Raw genomic sequence first — 25,661 nt, 5'->3', positions numbered from 1 at the left:
AATATATGATGACTTATGTCATGAATCGAATGTTTACTATGACGTTGTATCTTGTGAACTGATATGATGAACTTGGGCATGTGATTGCTTAAGTATAACTTGGGATTGAGGGGTACCCTACTGGTGCTTCTGTCCTTGGACATCGGAGGGAATAGTATGGGATGTTCTCCGAAGGTGTCCATTGACGCTTTCCGGGTTATTGAATGACATGCATAGGATTTGTCTAGATGTATGGCTAGGACGTCCCTATCATATCAGACCCGATTCGGAAGGGCATTGAGACCGAACAACCCGTGGTAGTAGTGTGGATTTGTGGGCGCTCAAGACCGGTATCCACCCCCGTGAGAGGACATAAATTGCATTACGGTTACCCGAAAGGGGCCATTTATTGGTAGGGTTACAAATGGCTAGACTTGGGCTCACGGGCACTCAAGACCGGTGAAATGATCCGTGAGAGGGACGTGAGAGCTTCCCGTTTACCATTTGTGGATGACCAATAGGGTTGATGAGTCCGGTGAGTAATATCCGTGACTCTAGGGTGAAGGATACCGGAAAGGATCCCGAGAGGGGAGGAATGGAAGTATCTGGAACTGGCATGATATGATTAAGTAGATGACTTGCATTGGGCTAGGCTATACCCCGACATGCGCCAATACTTAGACCAAACGGTGATGTGAGAGAGCGGTGACCGACACCCCCAACCATGGATTTGTCCGAGAGGGATGCGGGACCCAAGTCACACCCGGTGATGAGTGATCGAGACTACCCAAAGAAGTATGGTGCTATGACTTAAAGCATGTCTACCATAGATGACCAGCATACTTAGAATAATGTCATATTGCATTATATGCCTCATATCATCTGCATCATTTTATGATTATCTTTTGGTTTATATGTGGAGGGATAACTTCCTTTGCTGAGTTCTTTTGAACTCATTCCTTTTCTCGTTGCAATATTTTGTTAGGCTACTCTACAGGTGATTACTCCGATGGTGCCCTCCCTGAGACGGACCCGGATACCTCATACTACTATCCGGAGGCTAGCTACACTGAAGACTTCGGTGACCATACCGAAGAAGATCACCCGGCATACCGGGGTTAGCCCCCGGAGTTGTATGGGAGCAAGTCATGTTGGATCTCCATGGTCCTCACTTTTGAGGAGGACATATCCATTGTGGAGGAGACTTATGAGTAGTTACTACTTCTTTTTGTGATAGTTAAACCTAGAAGAATTGTAATAACTTTAATTTATCTTCATAACTTGAGACTTGTACTTAACTTAATTTTGACCTCACTTCCGTTTGGTGAAGGAGTGGATTCCGCCCTTGCCTTCTTAAGTTATCGATTTGATATTTATTTCCGCACTCGATTATGTCTCGACACCTTATTTTTGGATTCCATGATCATTCATTGTTAGTCTATGATTATTATCTGTTCATGATTGTATTATCGTTGATGTAGATTATGTGGTCCCTGAACTATGGATCTGCGGGGCTGTGGATCACATCCCAGGTATGCCAGATAGGGTACCGGCTGGGTGGATGTGACAGAGTGGTATCAGAGCCAGGTTCAGTAAGACCCTAGCCACGGAAGCGATGATGGAACATTCCGAGTTACCGATCAAAAAGGGTAACTCAACTATTCTTAGAGCTGAATAATAGATAACCGAAATTAGTAACTGAATAGATGAAACTTAACTGATTATGGGATAAGATACAATAATATAAGCAAAACAACTTGATTTCATTAATCACATAAGAAAATTTTTACAAGTCCCGGAAGAAAGTACACATCTGGGAAACATAAAAAGGAAAACCCCTAATGCTATCTATCTAGGTGATCTACTCCGACGATCTCGTCCGATCCCTCCTCGATCTGAACTCATCCTCGAACCATGTAAACCTCTCACCTAAAGCGTGCATATATGTTTCCATCCTCATCTGTCGAGCCTCGATCCTCTCGAGTATGGAATAAATCAGAGACTGATGAGAAGTCACACCGGAGCCTCGAAGTCCGGTGAGATGGACCTCCATCCTCGGATAATTGTGGAGCGGGAATCTCCCGATGCCCCCGATCATCATCCCGAAGCCGGAGCATCACCCCGATCATCATCCAAACCGGAGCATCACCCGATCATCATTGTCTCCATGTTCATCTACATCGTCATCCTCGGCATCCCCATCGATGCCGGCCTCATTGTCCGATCCAACCACGTTACCAAGCCCCATTTTCTTGACCGACCATGCACAAGAGGTCCTCACCTATCTCTATATCGGGAATCGTCGGTGTGTCCTCTAAATCCACCCGGAAGTACTGGAAAATGCGTGTCAAGACCCGGCCGAAAGCTAAGTTCCCGACCCCGGGAGACTCAACTCGGTCTATCATGATATGCTTGCATGATGTGAGCCAAGTCTATCGCACGCCGGTGTAAATGCAATAAATGACTAGTGCCTCCATAATCGTCACCCCTCTTTGTGATGCCCCGCCTTCGAATAATGTTTCGCCCGACAAAGCGAGCGATGACTCGGGCAGATGGTATCATAGAAGTGCCACTCCTGGGCATGAAGCAGTTCTCGTCGTCCCACAGAGTCTTGCATATCTCGTGTGTCTCGTATGGAATGAGACCCTCCAGAATGTCAGTGCGAGGAGGAATCCACAAGCGAAAGTCTGGTACAGACGGCACTCCCAAGATCCCAGCCAACTCGCTGGTAGTAAATGTGATCTCAACGCCTCTGACCACGGAGCAGATGACAATCCGAGGACCATCTCGCGGGTCATCCTCGAATCGGTAGGTCAGGTTACTATAAAAGTACCTGACAAGCTCTGGGTAGACTGAATATGGTGTGGTGTACAAAGATGACCATCCCATCGCCTCTAACCTCTCCCGTATGCGAAAGGTCTCTAGCTCATCCAAGACTACCAACCGCCCGTACTCGATCGGTATGTCATAGAAGTAGTGCTCGAACAGGAACTCTGCCTGAGGTGATATGAAGAGGTCCTCATCGGTCACCTCCTGCCGTGGAGCATGTCCTATACCTCTGTCAGCCCTCCGTCCTCCTCTGGGCATGATGAACCTGCGGAGACAAGAAAGAAATTTCATTTTGATTAATTCCCTTGTTCATTTATTGGATGAAAGGCATTTTGGTAATTTTTCGAAAATTTGAAATTGTTGCGAAAATGCGATTTGAACGTACTAGCATATGTATAAGACTTGGATAAACGTGCTGGGATGTTTCGTTTGGTGAAAATCTAACATCTTGGCCGTGTAGAAGTGAAAATTCAGCAAGAAGGTAAAGGAAGAAATCCCTCTTTGGGCTATGTTTGAGATTTTTCAAAAGTTGAAATTTTGGCAAACCGAATGTGGGAACACCTTCCCCATGGTAATTTAGTCATGTGGGACTTGGTTTCATGTCAAAATTCATTTTGGTTTAAAAATGAGGCAAGTATTTGTAAAGTTGGAAACATTGAGATGAATAGTGATTTTTGAATCCTAAGATGTGAAATCTTGTGTTTCATGCTTAGTTTGGCTTGTAAAATGGTGGAAGCATGTTTCTAAACGTCCCTAGACATGATCCTAACCATTTGCAGCAACCATTTTGCAGTTTTGAAGAAAAATCATATCTTGGTAAATGAAAACGCAAGAAGAGAGAAGAAGAGATTGAGACTTACTTGTGTTGTTGATCAATGCAAGCTTGCAAGAGTGTTGGAAGTCTCAAATCACCCCTAAAACCCTTAGAGACCTTAAGGAGAAGTTTTCCCCAGAGGCAAGTTTGAAATGGAAATGTTTTGGAAATGAAACGAGTGGGCCATTTATTCTGTTTTTCGCGCAGAATGCTTTTTGGTCGATACTATTGGTCGATGCCATCGACCAAATGTATCGACCAATAGGGAAAATTTTCTGCTTTTGGGCTTTTGTGGAAATCTGATTTGTGATTTGTTTCTTGTCAATGTTGGACTATAATCTTGCTATGTTGATGATTTTAAGCATGATTTGGGCATTCCTTTCTTTTGATCAAGTGATTTTGACAAGTTGATTTTCGATGTTGTGAATTTCCGATGTTTGCAGAATGGTACTTCTGAGGAATCGTTTGATTGATTCTGATAATTCCGGAGTTGAAGATGTGCCTGCTGGGACCCCAGACCAGCAAAGACAAGGAGAGCACCCCGCCCCTAATGGAGTTCCCGATGCTCCCGAAATCGGAAGCTTCGAGAGACATTGCTAGCATTATGACCAACATGATGCAAGCAACAAGCGGCGCAGTTCAATCAAATGATGACCGGATTTTTGGCTATGCGAGAAGAGAACCGAGCAAGTGGTTCAAGAAACCCTGGCCGTGCAGCTCCGTATGTGGAGAGGTCCACTGAGATCCCGCATACCAAGCTGATGGAAAGTTTTCTTAAACTCCAAGTGCCATCTTTTACCGGAATGACCAAGGACACCCTCTTTCCTAATCGATGGTTGAGAGAATTGGAAAAGGCATTTAGACACCTGCAATGTTCAGATAATCAGAAGGTGTTGTTTGCAGAACAGAAGCTCCAACATGAAGCTGATGCATGGTGGACCTCCACCAGGCCTATTCTCGAGAACCTTCATGCTGGTGTGGTTACGTGGGAGTTGTTCAAGGAAGCGTTTTGTAGGAACTATTTCCCTGAGTCGGTGAAGGATGCCAAAGAGGCGGAATTTATGGCATTGGTTCAAGGTACCCTTTCTGTGTTGGAATACCAGCAGAAGTTTGAAGAACTCTTTTTCTTCGCCCCTGATTCCTTGAGTTCCGATGTTGCCAAGGCGAAGAAATTTTTCAAAGGGCTGCGACCTTCGATCAAAGTCCACCTCACTGCCTTACCTCTTGGAGACTATGCTCAGGCCGTGGAGAATGCGAAGAAAATTGAGGAAACTGAGAAGGAGAATGTGCGAGCACAGAAACCTTGGCAATCCAGATCTTCTGGATTTGTTGATCGTACTGACCGTCGTTTTGTGAAGCCTGCACCATACCCCACTCCCACCTATCAGCCCCGGAGTGTTGGGCCGAGTCCCAGTGCCGCTCATGTAGGCCAGTATGGCCAGACTAGTGGGACCCGACCTGCAGGAATTGTTCAGCCTTCTCTACCTGGAATGGTACACCCCAGGCCCGCATTTCAGAGACCTCCAGTGGCAGCTACCTCTGTTGGACCGAAGGATAATGTTTGCTTCTTTTGCAAGCAGCCCGGCCATTTTGCCCGCCTCTGCCCCAAGAAGTCTGTTCAGCCCGGTGCTCCTGTTCAGAAGAGTGTCCCTGCCCCTCCTGCCGGCAGAGTCTTCAGTATATCTGGTACTGACCAAGAAGCTTGTCATGATGTTGTTACAGGTACATTGTTAGTCGCTTCTTTACCAAGCATTTGTATTATTTGATACGGGTGCATCTCATTCATTCATTTCATCTACTTTTGTTGTGAAGACTAACCTAACACCCAAATGTTTGTCTAGCTATTTATCAATTTGTACCCCGTTGGGTCTCATTGTTAAACTAGATAAAGTGTTAGAGGAATGTCCCGTTTGTGTTTGTGGTTTGAACTTGAAGGCAAGGTTAGTGTTGTTCGATATGAGAGATTTCGACGTGATCTTGGGAATTGATTGGTTGACATCCTACGACGCTGTGATCTTGTGCTCTTTAAAGAAGATCCAATTCCGATTGGAAGGGAATTCAGTTTTGGAGTTCCAAGGAAGGAAGGGAAGAGTGAGCAAGAAGACCTTGACCGCCTTAATGCAAGTCCACTCCCTAGTGGAGGATGTTTCATCTGGAAGCAAGGTTAAGGAAAAGAAGAGACCCGAAGATATCGGTGTAGTTTGTAACTTCGCGGATGTGTTCCCAGCACGAATTATCGGGACTGCCCCCTGATAGAGAGGTTGAGTTTTCCATAGACTTAACTCCTGGAGCGTCTCCGGTATCTAAAGCTCCTTACAGGATGGCGCCTACCGAGCTAGAGGAGTTGCAAGCTCAGTTGAACGAACTCCTGGATAGAGGTTTTGTGCAGCCAAGTGTGTCACCCTGGGGAGCTCCGGTCTTGTTCGTTAAAAAGAAAGATGGTAGTATGCGCCTATGCATTGACTACAGAGATTTGAACAAGTTAACGATCAAGAACAGATACCCGTTGCCTCGGATTGACGACTGTTTGACCAGCTTGAAGGGTGCGTCTGTTTTCTCGAAGATTGACTTAAGATCAGGGTATCACCAGTTGAAGGTGAAGTCAAGTGATATCTTCAAGACGGCGTTCCGAACAAGGTATGGGCACTACGAATTCAAAGTTATGCCTTTTGGCTTAACAAATGCTCCTGCCGTGTTCATGGACCTCATGAACTGGGTATTTCAGGATGTGCTCGATAAGTTTGTGATCGTATTCATTGATGACATCTTGATTTACTCGAAGAATGAAGAAGAGCATGCGGAACATCTGAACTTCACTTTGCAAAGGTTGAGAGAAAAGAAACTTTTTGCTAAGTTTAGCAAGTGTGACTTTTGGCTCTCAAGGGTAGTGTTTCTTGGCCATGTTGTTTCAGCCGAAGGTATTCGTGTCGACCCGGAAAAAGTGCAAACCGTTACCGATTGGGAAAGACCGAAGACCGTGAATCGAGATAAGAAGTTTCCTTGGATTGGCAGGATACTATCGGAGATTTATCGAGAATTTTTCTAGGTTGGCTGCCCCTATGACTAAGCTAACTAGAAAGGAAGAGAAGTTCGTTTGGACCGAGTCTTGCGAGAGGAATTTTGAAGAGCTGAAAGTTAGATTGACAAGTGCCCCGGTTTTGACTATACCTGATAGTTCCGGTGGGTTGATAGCCTACACCGATGCTTCCATGATCGGATTGGGTTGTGTGTTGATGCAACACGGAAAAGTTGTGGCTTATGCTTCTCGGCAATTGAAAGACTATGAGCGGAATTATCCCACTCACGACTTAGAGCTTGCCGCCGTTGTTTTTGCTTTAAAGATTTGGAGGCATTACCTATACGGTGAGAAAATCGCTATCTTCACAGATCATAAGAGTTTGAAATACTTCTTCACCCAGAAAGAGCTGAATATGAGACAAAGAAGATGGCTGGAGTTGGTTTCTGACTATGATTGTGACATCCAATATCACCCAGGTAAAGCAAATGTAGTTGCAGATGCTCTTAGTAGGAAGAGTCAGAAGAAGGATCTGAATTTGTGTGCTTTGAGTCGACCTTTATTGCTGTCAATGGAAAGGTTTGGCTTAGAAGTGGTGCCTGAGGGTTCGGATTGTATTCTTTTTGCCATAACGGCAAGATCCACCCTTAGGGACCGGATCGTCGCTTTGCAAAATTCTGATCCTGAACTGAGAGAGAAGGTTGGGAAGGTTGCCACGAATTCAGAGATGGACCCTGCTTTTAGTACATCTTTAGATGGTGCCTTATTGTTTAGAGGTAGACTTTGTGTGCCTGCTGTTGATGAAATCAAGAAGGAAATATTGAAAGAAGCACACCAGTCGATCTTTACAATACACCCTGGGGGTACCAAAATGTATAAAGACTTAAGGGAACATTTTTGGTGGAATAGCTTGAAGGCGGATGTGGAAGACTTTGTTGCCAAGTGCGAGACTTGTCAGCGTGTTAAAGCCGTTCGCCAGCCTCCGTCCGGACTACTTCAGCCCCTTCCCGTTCCTAGTTGGAAGTGGGAAGATATATCCATGGACTTCGTGACTAGCTTGCCGCGGACGAGTAAAGGAAATGACACTGTATGGGTGGTTGTAGATAGGTTGACTAAATCAGCCCATTTCATACCTATGAAGATCACCTACACTTTGGACAAGCTAGCTAGACTCTATGTGGACAACGTGGTTCGTCTACACGGTGTGCCGATGAGTATTGTGTCTGACCGTGATCCTAGGTTCACCTCAAGGTTTTGGAATGGATTGCAGAAAGCCCTGGGAACCCAATTAAACCTGAGTACAGCTCATCATCCCCAGTCTGATGGACAATCTGAGCGGACGATTCAAATTTTAGAAGATATGCTTAGATCTTGTGTGGTAGACATGGGTGGAAATTGGGATGATCACTTAGCTTTAGTGGAGTTTGCCTATAACAACAGTTATCAATCAACAATAGGCATGGCTCCTTTTAAAACTTTGTACGGTAACACTTGTAGAACGCCTCGTATTGGACTGAGACAGGTGAAAGAAAAGTCTTAGGCCCGGAAATGATTGAAGCTACAAGTGCTATGGTCGACATGATTAGAGAGAGGATTAAGTCTGCTCAGTCAAGACAGAAATCCTATGCCGACAAGAGAAGGACCGATCTGGAGTTTCCTATTGGAGAGAAAGTTTTCCTTAAGGTATCACCTATGAAAGGTGTGATGAGATTCAATGTGAGAGGGAAGCTTAGCCCCCGCTTCATCGGACCTTTTGAAATCTTAGAAAGGGTTGGACCTGTTGCTTATCGCTTGGCCTTGCCTCCATCTCTTGCTGGAGTTCACAATGTGTTCCATGTTTCGATGCTTCGGAAGTACATAGAGAACCCGGAACACATACTACAACAAGCACCCGAAGGACTTAGTGCTGATCTTTCTTACGATGAAGGACCGGTTGAAATCCTAGATAAAAAGGACAAGCAGCTGCGGAATCGCACCATTCCTTTGGTGAAGATTCGGTGGAAGAACCATACCCCGGAAGAGGCTTCATGGGAAAAGGAAGAAGAAATGAAGGAGAAATTTCCTCATCTTTTTGGTAGCACAGGTACGCTTTCAATTTCGAGGACGAAATTCTTTTAAGGGGGGAAGAATGTAAAATCCAGCTTTTACCTAACCCTGACCCGACCCGGTCATTGTTATGTTTGTAGGTCCAAAGACCCGAAGTGGTGGTAGGAGGGACTTATGGGCCCTACTGGTTGATGACGTAATGTCGGGATTCCATTTTATGGACATTGATGATGCTGCTCCTTCCTTGAGCACATTACCAGTGTTAAGTTAGAATCTGCGCACTGATGGAGAGCGAGACAGTTGAAATAGCAAATGGACTCCGGTGCATAATCCGAAGGTACTCCCTGAAACTAGACCTCTTGAGTGAACTGTAGGAGAAAACCCCATGCAATTTGACCTTGTATAGCCCTCCAAGTCCGCACCTAAAGTTGCTGTACTATTCTGTAAAATTCTGCAGAGTTTGAATTGGTCGATACTATTGGTCGATACCATCGACCAAAGGTATCGACCAACAAGTCTGCTGAGCCCAGATTTAAAGATTCTTAGAATATTCTTTTCTATTTATTTATTCCTCGAGACTAGAGCCCTATCCTCGCGTCTTTAACATTTGGGAACGTGAGAGAGCCTCCCAAGAACTCCTCCTTGGTAGTGGTGAAGTATCTTCTTCATCAATCATTGCCAACCACTTATTCCTACCTTCTTGTTCCACTTTAAAGGTATGACTCTCTCTCCTAATCACTTTCTCACTCATCTTTTCTCTATTTTACTGTTGGGACCATGGTCAAGGTGCTGCAACCTTGCATACACCTTGTCATGAACCTTCTAAACCCCACACAATGATGTTTTCACCGATGTGACTATGATTGATTCACCTCTTGATCATTGACTACACATTTCCATGATTTATTGCTTACCAACTTGCTTTATTTACCAAAACTGAGATGGAGCTCGTGTTTTACTTAATCTATACCTTGCATATGTGCTCCATGTTGCTTCTAAATGATTCCCTACCTAATCCCCCATGTTTTCCCTAATTTGCATTGAGTTGTAGCCAATGCTATGATCTACAACTCTTAACCTTAATATGTCAATTTGGGGATTTCCAAATGGACCATTGGATTATGAAAGTTTCTTGATAATTAGTGTCCCCATGTTGTGCCTAGACTATCCTCCAAGTTTCATGTCAATCCGAGACCGGGAAGACCAAATCGGGCAAGAATCCGGAAAGCCAGCTTGCTGTCCGGGGAATTGAATTGGTCGATACTATTGGTCGATACTATCGACCAAATGTATCGACCAATAGAGTTCTTGTCAACAACTTTTGCCCGCTTCGATTCGTTTGATCTCCGATTGTTCTGATTTCTTCTCTAACCTTTCATATATGCTTGTTTAGTAGGACTTTAAGACTATTTGGGCCACTGCTTGTGATCTTGGACCATTCTCTTCTCCGATTCAAGGTAAGGATAGTTATCGATGTAATTACCTAGGATATGGAAATCTTGACTTGGTATTCCTATCCTAGTAAATATAGTTTCTAATTCATATCCTTATCATGTTAGACTTGCTACATATGTATTTTAACAAGTAGCTTGGTGTTTACATTGTATTACTTCAATGTTGTATCATGTTTATCAATTTCAATATATGATGACTTCATGTCATGAATCGAATGTTTACTATGACGTTGTATCTTGTGAACTGATATGATGAACTTGGGCATGTGATTGCTTAAGTATAACTTGGGATTGAGGGGTACCCTACTGGTGCTTCTGTCCTTGGACATCGGAGGGAATAGTATGGGATGTTCTCCGAAGGTGTCCATTGACGCTTTCCGGGTTATTGAATGACATGCATAGGATTTGTCTAGATGTATGGCTAGGACGTCCCTATCATATCAGACCCGATTCGGAAGGGCATTGAGACCGAACAACCCGTGGTAGTAGTGTGGATTTGTGGGCGCTCAAGACCGGTATCCACCCCGTGAGAGGACATAAATTGCATTACGGTTACCCGAAAGGGGCCATTTATTGGTAGGGTTACAAATGGCTAGACTTGGGCTCACGGGCACTCAAGACCGGTGAAATGATCCGTGAGAGGGACGTGAGAGCTTCCCGTTTACCATTTGTGGATGACCAATAGGGTTGATGAGTCCGGTGAGTAATATCCGTGACTCTAGGGTGAAGGATACCGGAAAGGATCCCGAGAGGGGAGGAATGGAAGTATCCGGAACGGCATGATATGATTAAGTAGATGACTTGCATTGGGCTAGGCTATACCCCGACATGCGCCAATACTTAGACCAAACGGTGATGTGAGAGAGCGGTGACCGACACCCCCAACCATGGATTTGTCCGAGAGGGATGCGCGGACCCAAGTCACCCCGGTGATGAGTGACCGAGACTACCCAAAGAAGTATGGTGCTATGACTTAAAGCATGTCTACCATAGATGACCAGCATACTTAGAATAATGTCATATTGCATTATATGCCTCATATCATCTGCATCATTTTATGATTATCTTTTGGTTTATATGTGGAGGGATAACTTCCTTGCTGAGTTCTTTTGAACTCATTCCTTTTCTGTTGCAATATTTTGTTAGGCTACTCTACAGGTGATTACTCCGATGGTGCCCTCCCTGAGACGGACCCGGATACCTCATACTACTATCCGGAGGCTAGCTACACTGAAGACTTCGGTGACCATACCGAAGAAGATCACCCGGCATACCAGGGTTAGCCCTGGAGTTGTATGGGAGCAGTCATGTTGGATCTCCATGGTCCTCACTTTTGAGGAGGACATATCCATTGTGGAGGAGACTTATGAGTAGTTACTACTTCTTTTTGTGATAGTTAAACCTAGAAGAATTGTAATAACTTTAATTTATCTTCATAACTTGAGACTTGTACTTAACTTAATTTTGACCTCACTTCCGTTTGGTGAAGGAGTGGATTCCGCCCACTGCCTTCTTAAGTTATCTGATTTGATATTTATTTCCGCACTCTGATTATGTCTGACACCTTATTTTTGGATTCCATGATCATTCATTGTTAGTCTATGATTATTATCTGTTCATGATTGTATTATCGTTGATGTGGATTATGTGGTCCCTGAACTATGGATCTGGGGGCTGTGGATCACATCCCGAGTATGCCAGATAGGGTACCGGCTGGGTGGATGTGACCCAGGCAGCGTTCCTGTACGAGGCTTACTTCGAATACTGCAAGATAGAGTACAGGAGACTTCTTCACTAGCGAGAGCTTCGGGTCTTCCGGATCCGACAGCGATTTCACACTCAGGCATGGACTCATCTATTCACGGCAGACTTACCCGTCTATCCTGAGCTAGTGAGGCTGTTCTTCAGCAACCTTACATCCGTCGAGGAGGCTAGAGGACAGGGTCGTCCTTTCAGACTCATTATCGAGAGTAGGGTCAGAGATACACAGATCCGCTTCTCTACTAGGGATCTGGCACACATTCTCCATGTACCATACTATCCACGACAGTGCTTATGGATACCCATCGGGGCAGAGATAGACCGATTCTTGATGCCATACGAGCTTCATGAGATATGCGCCACTCTCTGGGATGACATAGGGTGCTTTCTTCCGAGACGCAGTGGACAGATGACAGATTCAGCTAGGATCATCGGTCGCATTGTCGGCCGAAACATCATGCCGAAGGCTGGACATCACGATCAGGTTTCAGTGATGGAGGCCGTAATCATCTATCGCATCTACACAGGCTTTCAGATAGACCTGTCCTACATCATCCAGCAGGTCATGATAGATCGGGTGGAACGTCCTGGTATGATGAACCTTTGCTTCGGGAGATTATTGACATTGATCTTCCGACACTTCGGGGTTAGTTTGGAGGATACAGTGGAGCTTACTAGATCAGTGGGATATGCCATTGGGACTAGGACAATCAGGCCAATGAGGCTCACTCAAACTGTGAGATCCCCAGGTCCAGATGGTGAGGAGGATACAGATGAGGATGAGGATGAGGTGGAGGCTCCAACAGATGAGGGCGCTGATCCAGATTCTGATGATCAGGCAGAGGATACAGAGATGCATGAGGTTGTTCCTGAGCATCATGAGATTCCCAGATCACCACACTTCGAGACAGGAGGCCCTTCACATACAGTTCCAGAGACTACTGATTTATGTGCTCAGATGAGATATATGACTTCCATGCTAGAGAGGATGGAGGTCAGACAGGAGCAGATATATGAGAGGATGGAGTCACGGCAAGATAGGATAGAGTCACAGATTACTCAGATGGCCGAGGACTTCAGAGCATACAGAGATTAAAGGAGATCACCTAGATAGATTGTACTTAGGATTTCCCTTTATGCTTTTCAGATGTAAACTTTTCTTAAAGTTAATGAAGTTCTTTTTTTGTTTCACTTTATTATTGTGCATTATGAACTTTTCTTTTATTGCTTATATGATATTTGTTCAAATATAATTATTGTGCATTATTCAGAAGTATTCAGTTATGCTTCATTAAACAAGTTTCTAATCCAAGTGTTCTATTATTCACTTCTAAGAGTAGATGAGTCACTTCTGAATCTATGACTCATGAATGTTTTGTTACTGTTTTCTGTGGTTAGGATTTCCTTGAACTTTGGGCTCTGATACCACTCTGTCACATCCCCCCAGCTGGTACCCTAACTGGCATACCCTGGAGTGTGACCCACAGCCCCGAAGATCAAGTATTGAGGAAATCATCCTCCCACATATACAATAACATAATCATAAACAGGAAATAAATCAAGTTTTAATATTATAAACAAGGTTCAAAACAAGAAATGAACAATCAGTATAATCAGAGTGCGGAAAGATACCAGATATCCAATGATATCCAAAAGGAGTAAAGTGAGGCGGAAACTCACTTTACCAAAAATAGCGGAACGTAGTATGAAAATCAAAAGGGATTACAACTGAAACAAATGTACTAAGAAATAAACTAAGATCAAGCATCTTCAAGTTTATAGATAACGTCTTCATAAATATGGACTTCATCAATCCAATGGATTTGTTCTAACTTTACGCTGCCTTCAAAGGTAGTACGCAGCTTGATCCGCCAAGGGATCATCAGAGCAAGCTTGATCGTTGCCAGCACCTTGCGTGAAATACGCTTCATCGGCTTGCGCTTCACTATACTGCTCGTCATAATATTCTGTACCTGCAGGATAATCTAACAAAAGAAATATACGAAAGGAATGAGTTTCGAAGAAACTCAGTAAGGTAGTTAATCCATAACATCATAGATAACATGTGGCAAAACATAACATGATGCAATGCAGTATGAATCAAGTAATGAATGTATGCATCTAACTCTATGTATGCTGGTCTCTATGGTAGACATGCTTTAAGTCATAGCACCGTACTTCTTTGGGAAGGTCCGCTCACACCCTCAACCATATAAGATATCTTGGGTTCCCTCACCCATTTAAGGTATTCTTGGGCAGCCAGTTGGTAATGGGTCCTTCATCCCTCAGGACAAACCATGGTAGGGGGTTAAGTCAACACACTCTCTCACAACCATTTGGCATAAGTACTGGCGCATGTCAGGGAAAAGCCTAGCCCAATGCAAGTCATCTACTCAGTTACATCAACTCAGGTCCAGATACTTCCATTCCTCGTCCCTGACGATCCTTTCCGGTATCCTTTCCACTAGAGTCCTAATAGTCCCGGACTACGGACTCATCAACCCTATTGGTTATCCACATATGGTAAATGGGAAGCTCTCATGTCCTCTCACGGGTTGGTTACCGGTCTTGAGCGCCCATGAGCCCAAGTCTAGCCATATGCAACCCTCCAATAAATGGCCTCTTTCGAGTATCCACAATCTGATCCATGTCCTCTCACGGATTGGTTACCGGTCTTGAGCGCCCACGAATCCCCATTGCTACCATGGGTCGTTCGGTCTCAATACCCTTCCGATTCGGGTCTGATATAACAGGGGTATATCCTAGCCAAACACTGCTAGACAGCCCTAGGTATGACAACCATTGATTCGGGAAAGCGTCGATGGGCATCTTCGGAGAACATCCCATACTATTCCCTCCGATGTCCAAGGACAGAAGTGTCAAAAGGACACTTCTCAATCCCAAACCAAACTTAAGCAAACACATTCTCAGATCAATCATAACATATACAACCAACAGTTCATCATATACAAGAGAATGTAAAAGCAAAATTAGATTAGGCAATAATAGGTAATTCTTATAACATGAATAATGAAAAAGATAATATAAACAAGTGCTACTGTTCTCACAGTAAGAGATCAGAATTAAATTACAATAACAGTAAGTAATCTCATAGTTTCATAAGGTAGAAACCAGAGAACAAGCAATCTATGTAGTTAAGGAATTAACTGTCCTTACCTTGATTATCGAAGAAGATGATCCAAAGATCAAAGAGAGCAACTCCAAACTTAGCAAATAGACTCCTAACAATCATAGATACAACATTAGGGAAGATGCCTAAAAGATCAAAGAGCAAACGAATCAAATCGGGCGAAAAACGAAGCTACTGACTCCTTTGGTCGAGTGCTTGGTAGACTGGCCCGGTCGACCAAGCAATCGACCAAGCAAGTCAGTACGGAATTGTACAGACTGCTTTGGCCATAACTTCCTTGTTTGAAGTCGGAATGATCCGAAATTTGAAGGGGAACTTCCTAGGATGTATTAGAGTCATATAGGAAGATAAAAACATCATGTTATGGTTAAATTTTGGGTTCTTGATTTAACCCAAGAATTTAGGGTTTCAACCTTATGGTTCCCATAAAAAGGTTGAGATCACAGAATGAAAGAAAATTAAATAATTGGCCAAAGGCAATAAGAAAATCATAGGAAAAACTAATTTAGGTTAACAGAAACATTACCCATGAGGTTTCCCTCGCATGGGAGGTTAACAAGAGTTTCCAGAACTCAAGCAAGGGTTAGGGTTTCAGGAAAATCTTCGGCTAGGGTTGAGATCATGATGATGATCATAGATCTCAAAAAAACGAAGGAGATCACGAAGGGATGGTTGCAAGGATGCAGCATCAACTTCCTGATCTGAATCAAGAACAAGATCAAGAAAAGAAAATTAATAATTCAGAAGAGATACTAACCTTGAATTGTAAGAACAGAGAAGAGAGGCTTCAGATCTGCAGAGGAATCTTCGAAATCACCAGAGAGAGTTTCGGAGAGGTGTTCTCACGTTCACAAAGTGTTTAGAAGGCAGCCGTAACAAAGAAATACGAAGTAGGGTTTAAATAAGAGTGAAAAACCCTAAAATTAGAATTTCTCAGATTTCACCTTCCTTTGGTCAAGTGGCCCACTCGACAAGTCAGTCGACCAAGGCAGACAGTAAGGAATAATCAGGGATTTGGAGGATCAAATGGGCTTTAAACCTTATGGGCTTTTGCATACACATCAAGTAACAAGTCAAGTGTGAAGAATTACCTTCAAACCAAGTCAGATAATACTCCAAGTCCTTCAACTAATCTCATCTTCAGACAACTGCAGCTTCCTTTCCAAATCTACACAAACATCCAAGTATGGAACTCCATCAACAACATCCATGGGTTCAGAGTCAAACAGCATGTCTTCTACTGAGATGGCCCATAGTTGGCTTCTTTCTTTACTCCGGGTCTCGGATCTAAAAACAACCGGGTTACCGGGTCAAGGTCAGGGTTAGGTTAGGGCTGGGTTTCACAGTTTGGGTTGGATTGGATTTCACTGTTCTAGCTTTGCTGGCTTGATTTTTGGTCTGCAGTACACTCTCCAATCCCTTGACTACTCGAAAACTTCATTTCCAAATGTAATGTGGACACCACTGCTTTGAGAGCACAGAGAGTTGGTCGTCCAAAAATAATATTATATGCTGATAGGTCTTGAACAACCATAAAATTGGATTGTATGACCCTATCCTTGGATATTCTCCAATCTGATAGTTCCTTCTACTCAGGTGGATGATCATGTGAATCCATAGAGTTGAGTTCCACATGGAACAAGCATATCTTCACTCAACTTTAACTTTTTAAAAGCCTTCAATGATAATATATCCGCTGAAGATTCAATGTCCACCAGGACTCTGTGAACCTCTGTCCCTGCTAACATAACCTTTATCACCAGTGCATCATCGTGATGAATCTTGACACTTTGCATGTCTTCAGAGGAAAAGATGATAGGTTCTGATGATATCTTTGTATTGGACCTCATAGTTTCAGTATTTCCAATATATCGAGCCTTTCTTTTTGCTTTTCGATTTGACTCCTCTGTTGGTCACCGAACACAGTGTACACGAGTGATCTTTTTCCTCGGTTATCTTTATCCTCTGTTCGGCATTTGGTCAAGCTCCTTCATTCCTCACAATTATCCGATCTTTCTCATTTCCAACTTGCCTTAACTTGTGGTCAAGCTCCTTGCTTGGTTTTGACATATTTCTTCAGTTGCCCTTGAGAAATCAATTTCTCAATTTCCATTTTCGAATTTCTACAATCATCAGTCTAATGACCATGATCTTTGTGGAATTCACAGTACTTGCTTTTGTCACAATTTTCTGGTCGGGCATAAATTTTACACGACCACTTAAGTAGCCCTTGGCCTTTTATTTGCATCAAGATTTCTGACATCCTAGCATTGAGGGGTGGATGGTACCCTCATGATATTTGATTGGTTCCACCCGACAATGATTGACCGAACCCAATCCTAGCATCCTGGTCGGTTGAAGTTTTTCTTTGCCATTTTTCACTTCTGAGTTCGGCTCCTTCTTTCGGAATTCTAGGGTTTCTGATATCTCTGCTTGTTTGTGACATCTCTCAAGCAGATCAACATATGTTTCTGGCATATCTAGCAGGAGTCGTTTGAGCAAGCCTTCATGATTAAGTCCCTGATACAATGCATGGAATGCAATCTTCTCATCTAAATTTTCGATCTCAATGGTCAAATTGTCGAACCTTTGAAGAAATTAAGCTTCTTATAGATTCTATTCGATCTTGTTTAACGGCAAACAAAGTGTCTTCTCTCTTTTTGGTGCTTACTCCGCTCTGAAATCGTGACAGGAAAACGTGACCAAGATGGTCAAACTTTTCAATAGAACGGTTTGGGAGTCCCAAAAACCACTCTGAAGCAGCTTCGATCAGAGAGGCAGGGAAAATCCTACACATAGCTGTTTCACTGTGTTTATACAAGGACATGATAGATTTATAATGCGTGATATGGTGTCCTGGGCATCTTGTTCCATCAAACACAGTGAAAGTAGGGCACCATTGAATTGGTTCGCACCCTAGCTTTTTTATGCCTTCCCATAGACGACGCCAATTATTGATACGAAATCCTGCTCGTCCTTCCCTGCCAAGTTCCTACAAAACACGTGCTCAACCTTGGGGGGTCGAAAGACATCTCCAACAAGCAAGTCAGTACCAAGGAGATATGATCTCAATTACTTAATAAGAAAATCAAGTAACTGATCACACATAATATCAATACTTAGTTTCTTATGCCTGCTTGTGGTGTTTATATAGTTTAAGACGATAGAGTTAGACTTGGACTCCAACTATCAGAACAATTATTTACCTGTCTCCTCTTTCTAGATAGTTAATACATAGTAGAAGACTACCTTGATGGAGCTTTCTTGACCGTATGGTCGGACCGACCCTTGATCGGATGGTCGGACTAGGTTGGTCCAACTTCTCTAAACTTGATGATCGGACCGGTCAGAAGATAATGATAGTTCTGATCATTAACAATACCCAAATTGTCTTCGAGAACTACCAGAACTTCTGTTGATGGGGGAGAATCTCATGATCATCTTTAGTAAATCCAAACGATCCATTTCCATCACCAAATTATGAAAACCAAAATGACAAACTAATTTAAGAGAAAATGCCTCTGCAACTAAAGAAGAATTGCAATAAATTGTAAGACTTTCTTGAACTTACTATGTCTACCTATGAAATTGCCACCATTATACTAGAAACTCATTCACGGTGTATTTAATATTTGCCTAAAGGTGTTTGATTTTAGCCTTTTAGGAGCATAGTTGAGCACTTTAAAACCTTGCAGTAAAGATTACCAAAAAAAAAAAAAAAACCTTGCAGTAAATGTGCCATATGATTCATCATATAAAACTTGTTAACCCATGCAAGAAAAGATATAAATGATTGGTAACAAAAACATCATAGTTAAATCCAACGGGATGGAATCATCGTAGCACATGGTTTACCTTTGAAGAAAATAAGCCATATTCATCTTGATATAATGATTGCGAAAACCAAACTTCAAGGATAACAAGCCAATAAATTGCAATTCCAATAGAAAACCGAAAATTAGAGGGAGTGGCTCCGGTCGACCCTACGTCCACATCGCTTACCCTATAAGAAGTGGAAGAGATGACTTCTTGTTTTATTCGTAAAAATAGAGGGGCATTAACATAGGCCACAACTTCCAAATAGAGTCCCCCACTCAAGGTTGTGTCTATGGTCGAGACAAGGATCGGATGTGTTGGATCAGCTTGTCCATATTGGAACGAGAAGACCCACCATGGCTAATGCAACCCCTAGCCAACTTCGCCAGCTTTTCCACCGAACTGTCAAGCTTCTCCCTGTGCTCAATCACATCCCTCACCATCTTTTGCACGATTACTCTGTCCGATGTGTCCTTCATGTCCACACCCACCTTCCAAACCTCGCTCACAAACCTACTGTTGATCTGCTGATCTGCAAAATATGGCCAACAAATCATGGGCACTCCGGCGTATATGCTCTCCAACGTCGAATTCCAACCGCTGTGGGTGAGAAACGCTCCCACCGATGGGTGGCTCAGCACCTCCTCTTGTGGGGCCCACCCCACCATACACCCTCGCTCCTTCGTACCCTTCACTAACTCTTCTGGAATCTCCTCGTCTTCTCCTCCGGTCACCAAATCAGGCCTTACAACCCATAGAAAGAATTTCCCACTTCGAACTAAACCATACCAAAACTCCAATTTTGCCTCCCTCCCGACCACTGCTAGACTGCCGAAGCTGACATACACCACCGATTTTGGTGGCTGAGAATCAAGCCACTTCATGCAGTTTCTGTCCACTTCCCAGATGCTATTCGAAGAAAGCTGAGAAACTGAGGCTTGTTCAAGCTGCCGAGTTTTGCAGTGGGCGTGAAGTGGTCCGATGGTGTAGACATTTGGGATTAGAGAACGGATTTCAGAGAGTACGGGGCCTTCAAGATCTTCGAAGGTGTTGAGTATAAGTGCTGATGTCCGTATCGACTTCTGAGTCGACCCTATAACCGATTCAAACACATGAGCCTTCAGGTATTCTTCCCTGAAAAAACTGGGTAGATCTCGACAGCGCAGGAAACCCTCCATCCCTGGCACGGACTTTATGAGCGCATCCATGTCCCCTGCAAAATATGATTTTGGATACGGATTTTTATAACTGTCAGGAAAGAAGGATCGCCAAGAATATCTTTTCTTGTAGTTTACATACCTCGGAAGGGAAGTTCGCCGGCAGCAATTAATTTGGGAGCACAGAAGTAAGTCCATAAGGAGCAAGCGCTGATGGTGCGAAAAGAAATGATTGGAATGTTGAGCTCCTCTGCAACATCAACCGTGAAAGGTAAGATTCCATCTGCAATCATGCAGCTCAATGGTGGAATTTGTTGTTGTTGACGAGATAGGGAGATAATCAAATCTCGGAAGAGAGGTTTGGTGATGGATTCCAGGGTTTTGAACATATCCAAACTGCGTTCGGCGTTACGGTAGTCGTCGTCCGGTAAGCCATCAGTGATGGATTCGAAGCGGAATTTGGGCCAGTGACTGAATCGAGTTTGGGCATCGGTGAAGCTAAGGAGACGTTTGTGGTTATGATCAGAGTTTAGGAAGGTGATGTAGAAGTCAGCTGGGCAGAGAAGCTCTGCTAGTTTGAGCATGCAGTTCATGTGACCTTGAGCTGGGAAGGGGAAGATAAGCACATGAGGTACTATTGCTTCTCCGTCCATTTCGTTTTTTCTTTTCTTTCTCTCTGATGGTTGAGGCACAGAAGCAATCCGAGATCAGATGAGTAAATATAACAGAGCGATTTCTCTTGTCGTCTCCTGGGTTTCGGTTTCTGTCAAAGACTAATTGCATTCGGATCTGGATTTCGATCTCATCCAATCGTTTTTTTAACTGAACAAAATTTTGATCCGACAGCTCACGATGTCTCACCGAATGATTTTGCTGAACCCACACAAAATCATTGTTTTCTAGATTTTGCTTTAGAAAATGCCCCGAACCATTCATTGAGATTTTAGGGGGATTGGACCGCGCATTTTACTTTTTTTTCAACTATTGAAATAAAATTTCAACCAAAATCTCCATCCAACAATACATGATGTCTTGGTGAATGCTTCAATGCAATAAACCCAATTAAAATGCCAATGGTAGGATAGTCAAATGGTTAACAACCCAACTCTTATGGGGAGGTCTTGGGTTGTCACCCAGCCGGCCGCACATATATTAGTAATATTGCCCACCCCATAATAGTAACGTGCGAGCTCTCCAAATAAAAATAAATAAATAAACCCAAGCAAAATCTCTCTTTCCTAATAAGCTAGTGTTTGTACTTCTAAAGTAATAAAAATAACCACTTGTCATGGCCCTAAGGATGCACGTTTGAATGAACATGACACATCCTTGTGAAATTCACTGCCATTGTTATTGGAATTATTTGGTTAGTTTAATATTATTTGTATAAGATATATCTACATTGAATTTTATTTGTATGAGATATATATACATTGAATTTTATTTGGGTTTTCACTAACACTATGGGCCGTCAGATTTAGACTTTGGTCAAGATTTGGATTTCAACCATTATTTTTTTAAAAGTTTTGTTCAAATTTTCGACAAAGATCTCAATCCGACGCCAAAAATTTCGGCTGAATGGATAGCGCCAAACCTAAGCAAAATCTATCTACATTATGAGGAATATTCTTTTTTGATTATGTAAAATTTATTCAAACAATAAACCTCAAGTTATCAGGATGGCATGTGTTCAAGCTTGTCATTCTCTTGAACAAAATTTGTTTTAGCATGGGCCTCTGTCAAGAGCTATGGAAGTAAATGGTCCCGCAGAGGAATCAAATGTTGTAAATATGTTTAAAATTTATTAATGTTATTTTATATAAATATTTGTTTTAATCGTGCATGAATTGTGCCTGAACCTTGTTGCGATCCTGCCATGATTATATATATATACTAGTAAAAATGTGCACGTGCAAATGCACGTCACTTATTGTGTTGTATATGCTAAATTTCAACATGAGAATCGTAAATTGCATGAATGCGTAAGGTGGAACGAATGGATTCATACCTTAATCCGAAAATCCCTTTCGTCTTTAAATTTTTCTGTCTTCAAATTTGTCGAAGCTTAAACTCTACTCAAGAAATTAAATACTGCTCTTCTTCCATGGTCGTAGCTTTCTTATATAATACTATTGTTTGAGTTCTATTATGAGTTGTGTTCATATTAAGAATCTTCAACCCATTGTGTTTCTATATTAGACTCTGTTTTTTTTTTTTTTTTCAAGATATTCTCGTAGGACAGGATTGAGATGAATCTATTTCCCTCCATTATAGATATTTACATGCTTTTAATTAAAAATTATTTTACTTCTTAGTATTGAATATTATAAATTAAAGTATGTAGCAATGTTGTACTCTAGTGATTCAAAAGCTTAGTTTAGGTTAAAACTTAAAATTGTAAAGATTTCATTACCTTATTAGTAGTTTATTATGTATCAAAGGACATCGGTATCCATAAGTTGAACACAAGCTTATCCAAGACATTAAGGCAGTGTCTTATTTTTAATATGTTTTCATTTCTATGTTAACTTAAACACAAGGAATTTAATGGTGGGTCATAATACACTTTCTCATAAAGCGAGTTTATTTTCCGCCACTTCAAAGTATTAACTCCATCTAAAATTGATTTATATTGTCTGCAATATAGTCTCATGTGGTATCATGTGAAAAATTAATATAATCGGACGATTAGAATTCTTGTAGGATCTTTTTATTGGTGCATACACCCATTTTTAAATCAAACTCTTGCAACTCTTTCCATCCCAGTACTGCACTGCTAATGTCGTGTAAAGAAAGGATTTTGATGTCTTGAATCATTTCTTTAATAGTTGGTTTGTTCATTTTTTTCCTACCTTTGTTAGCGTCTATTTAATTTTTTTCACGTAGGGAAGAAGTGTTGGTTTAGCAATTTAGCTAAGATTTGGGTTTGGACAAAATACATGGCTTTAAGTAGTTTTAAAGATCAATCGAATGGTTACCTGGTGAATGATGTCTGCATCATTGAAGCACATGTTACACTCATTGGTACAGTTGAAAAATCTCATGTCATGGTCTTGTTTTGCAAGACATTGAAAATCTCACATCTTCCATATTCTGATCTCATCAATTTCAAATTGATTTATATTGTCTGTAGTATAGTCTCATGTGGCATTATGTGAAAAATTAATATAATCGGACAATTAGAATTCTTTTAGGATCTGCCTATCGTGGAACCATTAATGGAGACCTAGCTGCTACTAAAAATATCAATGGATGTCTTTAAAGAAATTAATTTACTCTCCAAGATCAACCATATCAATATTATCAGGCTTTCGGGTGTGTGTTTCAGAGAGGGGCATTGGTATTTTGTTTATGAGTATGCCATGAATGGACCTCTAAGTAATTGGCTCCGAGGCAACATGAGCAACACAAAGGTTTTAAGCTGGACACAACGGGTACATATTGCATTGGATGTGTCCATGGGGCTTAATTATCTTCATATCTATACCAACCCTTCTCATATCCACAAAGATATAGAAAGCAGCAATATTCTTCTGGACAGCGATTACAGGGCTAAGATAGCCAATTTTGGTTTAGCAAGGTCTACCGAAGGGAAGGAAGGTGATGATTTCACCTTGACGAAGCACATTGTTGGGACAATAGGTTATTTGGCACCTGAGTATTTAGAGAATGGTTTGGTCTCTCCGAAGCTGGATGTGTATGCGTTTGGGGTTTTGATGTTGGAACTATTAAGCGGAAAAGATGTTGTTTCATTGCGAGGGGAAGATTTGATCTTTTCTGATTGTTAAAAGCTTTACTCCAGGAGGGAACTAAAGCAACAAAAGCTAGGAGAAATATTAGATCCTTCTCTAGGAGCAAATTATCCTTTGGACCTAGCTCTCTCTCTCTGGCCGGACTAACAGAGAGTTGTTTGAGGAAGGATCCAGCTAGTCCACGTATGGATGACATTGTGCAGTTTCTCTCAGTAATCATGGCTGCTTCACTCACTTGGGAATCATCTCTCCTGGGTAACCAGAGTTTCAACAGCAGCTCCTAGGGACCGTAGCAGATAGGTTTGGACTATCAAATCGTGTCATTGCAGCCTTAAATTTTGCCATGTTTAATCCACAATCAAGTTAAGTCATCATTGCATACCTATTAATTGCTCAGAACTCTCACAGTTCTGAAGTTGTAGAACTTCTTTACTCTGGATTCTTTGACAGCATACACTTCTATCTTCTTGTGTATGTAAACAATTCAATAAATGCAATAGGTTCATCCTTTTGAAGACCATGCAATCGCATAAGCTGCAGAGGTCCACTAAACTGTCATTTAAGAAATGTAGTCATATTGTCTCCTATCGATAGCTGTAGTCTGTAGATGAGAGATTCTGAGATTTCATCATGGAAAAGATCTCTCTCTTCAAATCATTTGGATTATCAAGCCGGAAATGCATGAGTTTTGACAAGTGGAGAAGAGCACAGAAAGATTGAAGAATTAAAAAATTGCATATAATCAAATCAAGGTAGTTATATAACAGCAAAAAAGAGCCATACAAATAATGATGAGCATTCGCCTTTACAAAACCATGAATGGACCAGACTTCCACTTCAATAATCAATATATGAACATAATTATATTGCAGCGACATAAGCCAATCTCCGCAATACAAGAAAACAGAGGCAGTGGACTCCATTTTATGCAAAAAACAGCATAACTTTGAACATGGTGAGCTTGGCTGTCATACGTTCACTAATGCTTACCCAACAACTCTTCAAAAGAAGCATTTGGAGTCAACACATCTCTAACATCTAACTTCATAAGACCCAGCTTTGGTAATATATCGAACCCATTCAACAGTATTATATCCACTCTTCTCCCATACGTTTAGCTTTCAGAACCACAACTTCTGAATAGCTTTCTATAGTATAAGCAAATCCCTTAAAAGTAAAATAGTTTGAAAAGAAAAACAACGCTGCTTGAGCTTTTATTAGTGTCATTTGCTCTTTTAAGAACCGAAGCAGTAAGATAGTAAGAAAGCAGTCCAGCATTATTATCCTACTAACAAGGAAATGTGCTAATATATGAAAAAGATAGCCTCTAGAATTTCATAAATCCATAATTTCAAGTGAATGAAATGTGAGTAATAATTTGTCTCTGAGCTTAACAATACCAACTCTCCCTTCAAAGCTGTTTTTATCGTAAGCCTCAAGAAAGGACTGTAAGAGAGACAAGTTCGGTTGGTTTTGTTTGGTACAAACATAGCATATCAAGAGAGACAGCACCAAAGGAAATTGAAGGCTCACGTGGGTGCTATTTGTATGTGACATCTTCTCTTTTTGGACTATTAATGACTTCTTTTTCTCTGTACCTCATAAATTGGCAGAAATCCCAACTGTTTTCTCTTTTTAAATTTCTTATTATTTGCTGAGTTTTTGTTCCTCCACTATTGTATCTGATACGGAGAAATTATGATCAAACCGGGTTCATACCTAGTTCGACCCTCGACCCCGGCCGAGGCAGAGGGAACCGACTCGCTCCCGAGCGAACCGGATCCAGAAAATGGCTTGCTGAAAAAGAAAATTGATTCAGCTACAAGCACGCCCTAATCCTACTTATGGATTAGGGTAATTACCCTAATGATGGCAGACTCGAATTG

At 42.0% G+C, this 25,661-nt stretch overlaps 1 protein-coding gene and 1 pseudogene across 1 annotated transcript; one reads left to right on the top strand and one right to left on the bottom strand.

Moving 5' to 3' along the window:
• Positions 1-18,826: 18,826 nt before the first annotated feature.
• Positions 18,827-20,798, bottom strand: LOC149024257 (7-deoxyloganetic acid glucosyltransferase-like). The gene is made up of 2 exons (XM_089142918.1): positions 20,166-20,798; positions 18,827-20,079 (listed from the first exon to the last, which is right to left on the bottom strand). The coding sequence occupies exons 1-2, from the start codon at positions 20,674-20,676 to the stop codon at positions 19,157-19,159; spliced, it is 1,434 nt and encodes a 477-aa protein (XP_088999044.1). The 5' UTR covers positions 20,677-20,798; the 3' UTR covers positions 18,827-19,156.
• Positions 20,799-23,385: 2,587 nt separating this feature from the next.
• On the top strand, positions 23,386-23,811 carry LOC149024256 (protein LYK5 pseudogene; annotated as a pseudogene).
• The last annotated feature ends 1,850 nt before the right edge of the window (positions 23,812-25,661 follow it).

Source organism: Hakea prostrata, chromosome 2 (genome assembly GCF_041222555.1).
Source record: "Hakea prostrata isolate BN-2017 chromosome 2, UWA_Hpros_2, whole genome shotgun sequence".
In the NCBI taxonomy this organism is placed as follows: Eukaryota; Viridiplantae; Streptophyta; class Magnoliopsida; order Proteales; family Proteaceae; genus Hakea; species Hakea prostrata.
Note: the sequence above shows the minus strand (reverse complement) of the source record. Positions and strands in the feature narration are given on the sequence as shown.